Source organism: Theobroma umbraticum, unplaced genomic scaffold (assembly GCF_002168275.2).
Source record: "Theobroma umbraticum cultivar Fairchild unplaced genomic scaffold, ASM216827v3 scaffold_56.0, whole genome shotgun sequence".
Taxonomy (NCBI): domain Eukaryota; kingdom Viridiplantae; phylum Streptophyta; class Magnoliopsida; order Malvales; family Malvaceae; genus Theobroma; species Theobroma umbraticum.
Window position 1 is genome coordinate 5,901,388 of NW_018397256.1, and position 10,525 is coordinate 5,911,912.

At 29.9% G+C, this 10,525-nt stretch overlaps 1 protein-coding gene across 1 annotated transcript; it reads left to right on the top strand.

The window, feature by feature from the left end:
* Positions 1 to 5,008: 5,008 nt before the first annotated feature.
* Positions 5,009 to 7,640, top strand: LOC110410889 (NAD(P)-binding Rossmann-fold superfamily protein). The gene is made up of 6 exons (XM_021420807.2): positions 5,009 to 5,210; positions 5,333 to 5,493; positions 5,574 to 5,762; positions 6,906 to 7,059; positions 7,149 to 7,341; positions 7,459 to 7,640. The coding sequence occupies exons 1-6, from the start codon at positions 5,093 to 5,095 to the stop codon at positions 7,538 to 7,540; spliced, it is 897 nt and encodes a 298-aa protein (XP_021276482.1). The 5' UTR covers positions 5,009 to 5,092; the 3' UTR covers positions 7,541 to 7,640.
* Positions 7,641 to 10,525: the final 2,885 nt, after the last annotated feature.

Consider the following 10,525-nt stretch of genomic DNA (forward strand, 5'->3'; position numbering starts at 1 on the left):
GGTGGGGAGGTGTAACTCTTCCTCTCACCATCCCAAAGTAATTATACTTCATATTTTTATTCTATACACAACCTTGGTTAGACTATGGTCCAATATTTATTTAATAATTAATCATTAATTTATTAATTTTTATAATATACTTTTAATGAGATATGTTTGTAAAATTAAAATGGTTTAGCATGGATAGATATATAAGATAATTTTCTTTTACTTTTGGCAAAAGTTAACTGCTCCATGTTGATGTTGGACTGACCTTTGTCAAGAGAACACAAGTGCTTTGCAGGTGGATGCCTGCTTTAGTTTCAGCCCTTCAACTGCTACTGGCCACTGGGAATTACAGAAATTTTTTATTTCTAGTTTAGACAAATTTGAGAAAGTTGGAGAGAAGAAGGTAAGATTCAAATCTTAAGTATAAGCTTTGTTAAAAGAGTTGTCGAGTTTTGTTTTCTCATAAGTTGAGAAGAAATAGACTTGGTTTTGGGTTTGTGGAGGAGTCATAGGCTGCACAAAATTCCTTAAATTGAGCTTTGAATCTCAGAAATAGAGACAAAACAAAGTCAAAGGAGACGATGAAGCAAATATTAGATTGCCTACTCTCTCTCAATGACAATATGATCACAATATTAGTAAAAGAACAAACAGCAGCCACACAGAACTCAAACTTCTGGGTGACCAAATCAAATTGGAAGCCAAAGGGTTTAAGGCATTTCTCCCCACGCAATCCATTACCTGAAACTTGCCGGCATCTTTTCTTGTTTGCTTTTGAGTTGTGAAATAAACCCAAGGCAGTGCCACTTGTCATGACATCAATGGCTTCCATAATTGCTACTTGTTACCGCATTTATGCTTCCTTGTAGGCTTCATTAATGTGCTTTGCTTTCCACGAACCAAACTCCGTATTCTCAGCTGCAACAAAATTGCCAAAAAAAAAAAAGCATCAGCTGATATGGGATTCATTAAAGCAATCCAATTAATCAATCTTTTATGTAGACAATAAATCTCAATAACTTTTTCTGACTAAAAATAAGAAAAATTTTATATATATATATATATATATCGGTTATTTTAGTGTACACAAATGTTATTTGTAATCTTATTTTAACAACACTAATGCATTTTTTAAAATGTTATTTATGTAGTCCTCAATTAATTTTAAAATGTCACTTTATAACTTCTTTTAAAATTACACGGTTTGTTAACCAGTGTTATAAAGATATTTTTTTGAAATTATCACATTAAATAGTATTTTTTTTAATATACTAAATTCATCATATGAATGAAACACATAAGAGGCATCGGGGGATGGAGACAACACCTTCACAATTGCTCTCACCAAATATTCTCCTTTTCCATATAAAATAGAAAATGGAATGATGTTGGAAACATGTTTCGTAATAATACAAATTTGGTTTTTAGCAAATAAAAACAAATTTATGTTTAATTTTGAAAATAAATTTTCCACGTTTTCGATGAAAACAAGTAGCAACATATGGAAAAATGATGAAAATGCCCAGGCCTAAAATACAAAAAAAAAAAAACCTTATACTTAATTAAATCTATTGTCTATGTTCTTGTCATGTGATATTGATAAAATGGAATAAATTTTAGTACATGACATTAATACAACGTGTCAAGTAAATAAAAAAATATTATTTTTTTATTAATATCATATGGTAAAATCTTCTATGTTACATACTAAAAATATTCTACATCATCCGTGTCACATGATAATCTTAAACAGATATAAAGGTGTTAATCCATGATAAATTTTTTGATCAAGCAAGGGCTGAATTGATTTCTAAATAAATGTTAAAAAATCTTAATTGAAAGCAATAAGATAATAGAGACTTAGATAAAAAATTAATTAAGTAGGAGAATTTATTTTTTTATTTTAGATAATGCAAAACGCTTATTCCATTTACGGACCATGTTGGAGTACCTTGGACAGCAAAATGAAGAGTAATTTTATGAAAATATTGATAATGTTCGTGCATCATTCATCATTCAATGGTCATCCCTTAAATTAAATAACATAAGTTGGTGCATCATTGTATTAAAGATATTTCAAAAAAAGAATGATAAGTCATTATTATTTATTTGTACAATGAATTTAATCGTTTGAAAGATATTTTTGTGAATATTATTTTTCAATATCATGTCAGTATGAATATGATTATTGTCATAAATTCCCTTTTATTTTCACAAATTATTTTCACTAAAATATATTATTTTTATTTTTTTCTAAAAAAGCCTAATATCATTCATTAGTCGAATTATGTATTTTCTTAATTAGAAAATACACAAAACAAACCGTGTTTTCATTATCTTCGCTTTTAAAAACATCTTTAATTTGTGCATTAGCAAACTTTTTTTTGTTGTTAATTATTATCCACAGAGTAGAAAAGAATGAAAACTAATTCCAAACAATGGAAATAGAAAATATACTTAATTTGTTGCGGATTCCCCTTTGGCATGGTGCTTGTTTGTGACTTGTGAGTGTCACTTTGTTGAACGAATCATTTAACATTTGGGCTACCCTTGACAATGGTGGATATGGATGTGGACGTGTACAAGGGGCTACAGTACTCTGCTGCTCTTCTGATGGGAAGCGGCCAAATCTGTTGTCATTTCGCACAGCACATCCAACCATGGCATTGGTACCCTTTGTCCGCCACTCCCTGACAGTAACATTTCTGTGGCAGCACTGCACAGAACCAAATTCGAACCCAAATTCCACTTTTGTACAATTTGGCCCCGACCTTTTGCCTGTTTTCAGTAAATTTTTTATTGGAAAGCAGATTCCAGTACGGATACACCTATAATCAAATCAGTACATATATATATGTACAATTAAATCAAAGCAACTCAAATAAAATGTTCTATATTATATCTGTGGGGTGCATTTTTTTCACATAATGACTAAACCCTAAAAATTAAATTTGACACATATAGTATCAAATGCAAAATTTGATTAATAGTTATTGAATAATGAAACTTTTATCATAATTTGATCGTTTAGATTATCTACAAATATTCTACCTAGGTTTTAACTTAGATAAAACGCTGAGGTCTCTTCTCCATAAGACCAAAATTTCACTTGCCTAACTCCCATTTTCTTCCATCTCCGGAAGGACAGCTTTACATAATTTCAACAATTTTAGCCCTCAAAACATTTTGGATTTGCTTTAGCATGGTGAAACAAAGCTTGTTGCGTTTAGAGTTTCGCTCAACACACTCTTGACACACCACACACTGAATCTTTGGGAGCTTGGAGAAACCTAACTCCCTTGCTTCTGCTGTTTTATAATATATTATTATCTTTTGTAACACCAATTAGGAAGTTGTTTCTTTTTGAATTTGATAGACTTTTTAAATAAGAATTATGTATTAATTAATGAGTTAAATATTTGAGTACGTGACTATTTCTTTAAACATGCATTTAGTTCACACCTTGACTCCATCATCGTCAAAGGCTTCTCTAATGTAAAAGATGAATATTACGCTTGATTTTTTTCATTTTTGAAATTAACCCAACCTAGCTATTTTAGTTTATGTTCGAATAACTTTCTTTTTGGTAAAAAAGTGATATTTATGTTGTAATTGGTGCTATATATTTGATTAATTTTACGTTTGAAATTAAATTGGTTGTTTGTGAAATATGATGGTCAATACATATGTTTTGGGTAAAATGAGATTTTACTTTTTTTTTAAATTTGTTAGTTACTTTACAAATGTCCTAAAATTATAATACTTGACAGCTATTTACATATGGGTGTTGATTATTTTGCTTCAGTTTCCTTTTTTTCACTAATTCAATTTGACACTAACTAGAAAAATAAAACAATAAAAAAAGCTTATTTAATTGCTTTTTTTTTCTTGGAAATGGTAGTTAATTTTGATGACATTTTTTATGGATGGTTTCAGGTATAATTAATTGTGTTTTTTTTTTTGAATGAAATGCATTTCACTAGTAAGAAATTGATAGTCATTTTATTTTTCAAAGATATTTATAATACTTGGGAAGATACTAGATTAAAAGTTTTGAGTTATATATTTATATATATATATATATATATATAAGATTTATAAATTAAGATCCGAAGTATGCGGATGTTGCATTTCTAGAATATTGGTTATAAGCATCTCAAAGCCAATTCCTCTTTTAACAAATAATTAATTATGAGATTTTTTTTTAATAATTGAAAGAGGAAGCATTCGAACTTTACTCTTTAAATATGATGATAATGCATTTGGATAGTGATTAACAATGAGATTTTTTTTATTACAATTTAACAATTTTGATTATTTTGTATATTGAAAAATTATTTATTTAACAGAAAAAAGAGGGTTGTAAATTTGGGCAACTAGGATGTATAAAACTTTATTCAATGTAATTGTCTTGTTGGTATTAAAATATGGATATTTTTTACTTCTTATTTCTAGAATATTTAACAGTGAAAGAATGTGATTCAGGCTACGCACTCTACAACTATTAATGCCTTTATATAATGATATAAATACTTTATTATTTATATGTTGTCTTCAATTTGGTTTCTTATAATCCCAATGCGTGTAATCTCACTAAAATTGCATTTATAAAGCTTTATTTAATTTCTTTATTATTGGAAGGCATCTTAGTAAAATCATCAATAAAAATTTTATATTTCCAGTCAATCAGATAAGATAATGTTCTTTTCCAAGTACGAGAACTAACTAAATACAAGGATGATATATTCCTGTTAAGTTGATCTACTAAAACAGAAGAAACGTAAACGTAATATATATTTTATTTTTATATAATTGATTAGATTAGTACAAATAAAGTAATTATGATTATGTGGAAAACAAAATTCGATTTTTTTTTTTAAGAAAAAAAGAAAAACAAAAAGGCTCTAAAGAAAGTACTTCCACTTAGATGGAGAGTAGATAGGAACGTGTTGTAAAATAGTTCACCAACCCTTCCTGATTTAAAAGTACTCATCTCACCTTCAAATTCTCTTTAACTTCTATATAAGGAAGTTGCTTACAAGAAGCAAAGAAACAAAAAGGAAAGGAGGTAAAGGTGAAAGAAACTACTTTGAGGAAAAAACCAATGGATCAAGAAAAGCCAAAACTTTGTGTTCTTGACGCATCAACCTATGTGGGTTTTTGGATTCTCAAAGGACTCTTGAGTAGAGGTTACACAGTTCATGCAGCTCTTCAAAGAAAGGGTAAGTGTTTTTTCTTCTTCTTCTTCTTTTTCCTCTTGGCATCTTCCTTGTGAACTTCTTTTCTTGAGTTACAATAATATTATTTTTCTGTTGAGGCTCTTTCTGTTTTGGGGTTGTCGCAGGATCAGAGACAGAGATAGAGAAGAAAATCAAGGAAATGGAAAGAGTGGAGGACAGATTAGCAGTTTTTACTGTGGATATTCTGGATTACCAGAGCATTCTTGTTGCGCTGAAGGGTTGCTCTGCTCTGTTCTGTTGTTTAGATAGCCCAGATGGTTATGATGTAAGTGAAAGACTTCGCCATAATTTCATGCATCTATAGTTTGTCTCCCTGGAATTAATATTCCCATGCTTATGGGGCAGGATATAATTGTGGATTTGGAAGTTAGGGGAGCAATCAATGTGGTGGAGGCATGTGCACAAACAGACACCATAGAGAAGATAGTGTTCAGCTCTTCCTTAACTGCAGCTATTTGGAGAGAGAACATTTGTTTAGAGAAAGATGTGGATGAGAGGTGTTGGAGTGATCAAGATTTCTGCCGGAAAATGAAGGTTTGCAACTTTACATCTCTCTGTTGAAGTTTTCAACTACACTAGTATTCATTTATTTTTTTCTTTTCAATGTTTGATATTGAACTAATCAAAGAATTTTTCTATGAAGGTGGCTTCTTACATCTGGCTCTCATCGTACTAATCCTAATAAATACTCTTTACAAATTGCATTTAAACTGACTGTCTAGGTCCTTCCACTGCATTTCTGGGGAAAAAATTGCGACCTAGTAGATTATTTAATCATGTATTAAACAAGCTATGACAATCTCTCAGCTAAATGTCAGAATTCAAGGTTAACTTGTCTAAGCTAATCTAATATGCCTTAATTTTACTGGGTCGTCCTGTTGGCTGGTCAGTCACGCTGTTCTTGCAGTGCAAGATAAATTTCTTGTTTCATTTTCCTTTCATGAATTGACCATTCTTCTCTTTATTGTCTTATCTTTAAGCAAGAAAAGTCAACGAGAATAACCAAAAGGTAAAGACAAGAAATGGCAAATACCTGATTACCACAGAAAGTCATGCATTAATTAATTGTGCCTGTTGCCATTATGGGATAAAAATGTAAAAAGTAAAAGTTTTTTCTTTCATTATGGTATAAAAATGTAAAAAGCAAAAGATTTTTCTTTCATTTACATGTAAAACAAATGATAGGAAGAGTCACAGCAACTAAACCTTGGGTATTATTAGATGATTTTTTTTCCTTTCTTTTCTTTTCCTCTATGAATATGGTACAGGCTACAGGGTCCTTGTTAGACATATGTGATATTCTTAGGTTGGTAGAGCTGCCTAAGCTGATTCTAGCACAACTAGGTGAAACTTTCAGATTTTTTTTCCTTAAGAAATAATTTGTCAATAAAGGTCTTTAAATTCTGCATTTTTTCCAGTTCAGAATTCACTTTTCAAGGGCAACAACACAGTATTTCTTCCTTCTAAATTGACACAAACAAGAAAAATTAATTAAACATCATTAATTTGCCAAATTAGAGGTAAAATTGGAAAAAGCAAATGCCTACTAGTTGAGGAATGGTTTGACAGCAAGTCCTTGAATCCATGTTTTCCTTAGCTCCTAAGTTATTGCATAAAAATTAATAGATAATCGTTTTAAGTTCTTACAATCAGCTGATCTCATGTTTGGTTTTTCAGTTGTGGCACGCCCTGGCTAAAACACTCTCCGAGCAGGCTGCCTGGGCTCTGGCCATGGATCGAATGCTTAACATGGTTTCTGTGAATGCTGGACTAGTTCTTGGCCCCGGGGTTGCACAACAAAATCCTCGGTCAACCATGTCCTATCTTAAAGGTATATAGATACGCATATCAGCTAGCTACGCATGATTTCTGGTTTGCAATTTCATATCTAAAGCCCCGTCTTGCCATAATTTGAAATAGGAGCCGCTCAAATGTTTGAAAATGGAGTTCTAGCATCTGTAGATGTTGGGTTTTTAGCTGACGTTAACATCCGAGCTTTTGAAGATTCATCTACATGTGGAAGATACTTTTGCTTCAATCAGATAGTGAATACTGAGGAAGAAGCTGTTAAACTTGCTCAGAGCTTGAGCCCTTTGTTATCTTTACCCTCCAAGTAAGTATATGTAAACTGTTGTATTAATGACAAAAAAATAAAAATAAAAATAAATAAAGGACGGTAAATGGTGGCAACCTTAAATAATTTGGGCTGTTCATGCTTCTCAAAATGCAGGTATGAATGCCAAGGGAGTGAGGTCTATGCTGAGAGGTTGAGGACCAAGAAATTGAATAAGCTGGTTGAAGGCACTGCATAATTTTTAAAAAGCCCTTGTTTCTATCCTTTGTAATTTCTCAACTTTAGCTAATGTATATATTGTCATTCAGAAAAAAATGCATCTACTGATTTTTCTATCATCATTCTTTCTTCGGTATATAGTTGTGTTTACTTGAGGAAAATTTTAACTGCAAAAAACTATTCTGTCTGAAAGAGAAGCATGGGTGGGTTTATAATCACAAGATGTTTAAGGTGAGCTGATCGACATTCAAACAGTTCCCTTCGCTGAATTTTCTTGGCCTTTCAAGGTAAAATTAAGAGGTTTAAAATATCATTGTAACCCACTGAGACCAGGAATTTGAAGCCTACTGATTAAACCAAGGAGACTTGCGGTTTATTATCAGACCATGTTATAGCTAATTTATTTGCTTAGAATCAACGGACTTCCTTGACTTACCATCTCCTGCATCGATCGAATATCTCCAGGGCGGTGGCTGACATGCCTCGGCAAATTCATGCACTTAGAACTAGATTATTCATGTGCTAAAATACAGCTTGATTAAATGAATACAACAGCTAAGTTGGTGAAAGGTAAGCATCCGAATTCGAAAATTATGCTTTGTTCATGGGGTGCACAGCCATCATCAGTGTGGGCTCTTCTTGTTTTTGTTTTTTTGTCACATTGCGACTGTATTGTTATTGTAATAATAATAATTATTATTACTATTTGAAAAGAGTGCTGCCATATGCTATGCAAACAGTCCTCATTCATAGTACATTGAATGATTGTCAATAATTCAACATGTTTTAAATGTCTCTTAAATTGTTTTGGCTCTTCGTCTCTTAAAAGGTAAGGATGGATAGAAAATGGTGGTTCACTTTTTCCTGTAAAATTCTGAGTCTGTCATTATTTAAAAAGATTCACTCTTTCCCATTTTGTCCTTTAACAAGAGGTTCCTTTCAAGCTTAAAATATGTATTACCACCTTATTCAATTTCAAGTCCTCCACTTAAAATTTCTATCCATGTCCTAATATATAATATTATTAACAGTAGACCAATGCTTGTATTAGCATTGATATATTATATGCGATTAATAATATCTTATAATTCAGGGTGCATGCTTGTGTCATTACTCAGGATTTTATGTTCGAAAATTATATACTTGTGTTATTATATTTTAAAATTTTTTAAAATTTTTTTTATATTTTATATTTTTCTCTTCATAGCCCTTTTAAAAAGTTTTAATCCTTATTCTTTTTTGTCTTTGATTCCCTCAATGAAAATAGGCTAATTCCACCCCTATTTATATTTAATTTAAAATTTTCTTTTTTAAAATAAATATATATATATATTACATCCAAACATTTGGTTCACTGGTTGATGTATAATCTCATTATTTAAAGAGTAGAGTTCGAATCCCCCCTCTTCCAATTATAAAAAAAAATACATATTATGAATAATTTAATAATTTCTTTTATATCAGTTATAATACATTAATTTTTATTCATAAATTTATGTATAAACGTATTTGAAACTATTAAACTTTAATTTAGTCATAAAAGTTATAGAATATGATCGTTTCTTACGCAAAAAATAATATCTTATAATTCAGATTTCTTTTAACTTTTTAAATGCTTGATAATAAATAAGGGTTAGGAATTAAGAGTGTAACTTAATTTTCTTTTATGTTCACTTAAACGAGAATAATAATATGAAATTGAATTAGAAAAAAATAATTTAAAAGTTATTAATAATAATTGATTTAACATGATGGGATTTATGCTTTTATGCTCTTTACCTTGGTCAAAAGAATAAAAGCTATGCAACACTTGTTTCATAGATAAGCAGAATGCAGAGTTTCCACCCTCTGCTATTGGGTTTGGGTTTGCCACGGAATTTGGGTGTTGCTAAATGGAGAATTTGAAGGGTTTTGGTTTGGACTTGGGTTTGCTATTGTGGCCGGAGGCTTTGATGGGGTTTTGGAGATTGAGAAGGAAAATAGTTGGAATGATTGAGTGGAAGATTCAATATTACCATTTATATCAACTTATAAGATATTATTTGTTTTAATTTATTTATTTTATATAATTTTTTATTAAAATTATGATTTTTTTTAATGTGAGATTCACTACCCTTCATTTGAAACTTATCATATTCTCCTTATATGAGATTAATGGTTTTTTGCTGAGACTATGACCTAAAAAATGAGTCAAGACTTTTGCTCTTGGCTGTTGAGAGTGCCGAGATTGAATTAATAGATTTCTTTGCTTTTTTACTAACTTCATAATCTTTTCCCAATAATTTGTAAATCTAGTTTAATTTGCATGGAAATTACAATTTGATTACGTGGAATGTGAGCAGATTTGCACTTTGATGGCATGATGTTAAGTGCATCTCCAATTGGAAGGCCCAAAGGGGAATTTGAGACCTCCATGGCATGGTATATATATATATATATATGTATAATTGGAAAGAGAGAATTTAAACATTACTTTTTAAATAAGGAGGTTATATATTAACTAATACATCAAATGCTCGGATGCTCATGGCATGTTTAGTTAGCCATTCCTCCTTTATTCTTGAAAAAATTTTCTCCCCTCATTTGATTTGTTTTTGAAGGAAGAAATAGAATGACTATTTTTCAAAACTTGTTAAAAGTTTGGAATAACTAATACTATCTTTCTAATGGTATTAGCTATTCCATACCCATAAGAATAAACTACAAACATTTTAAAATAAAATGTCCTTATTTTTAAAAATTACAAACTCAAACTTATAAAATTAATATGTTAAATTAAAAATTAAAAATATTAATATTTTAATATTCTAATTATAATATATTTAAATTATGAATAAAATATTAATATTTTAAAATATTAAAATTTAAATTATTAAGAAAAAATATAAATTAAAAAATAAAAATGCAAATAGAGAAAAATAAATCTAATAATAATAAAAATTTTAAGTTTTTAATTATATATTATAAAATATTTTGAATTTAAAAATTAATTAAAAGTATTAAT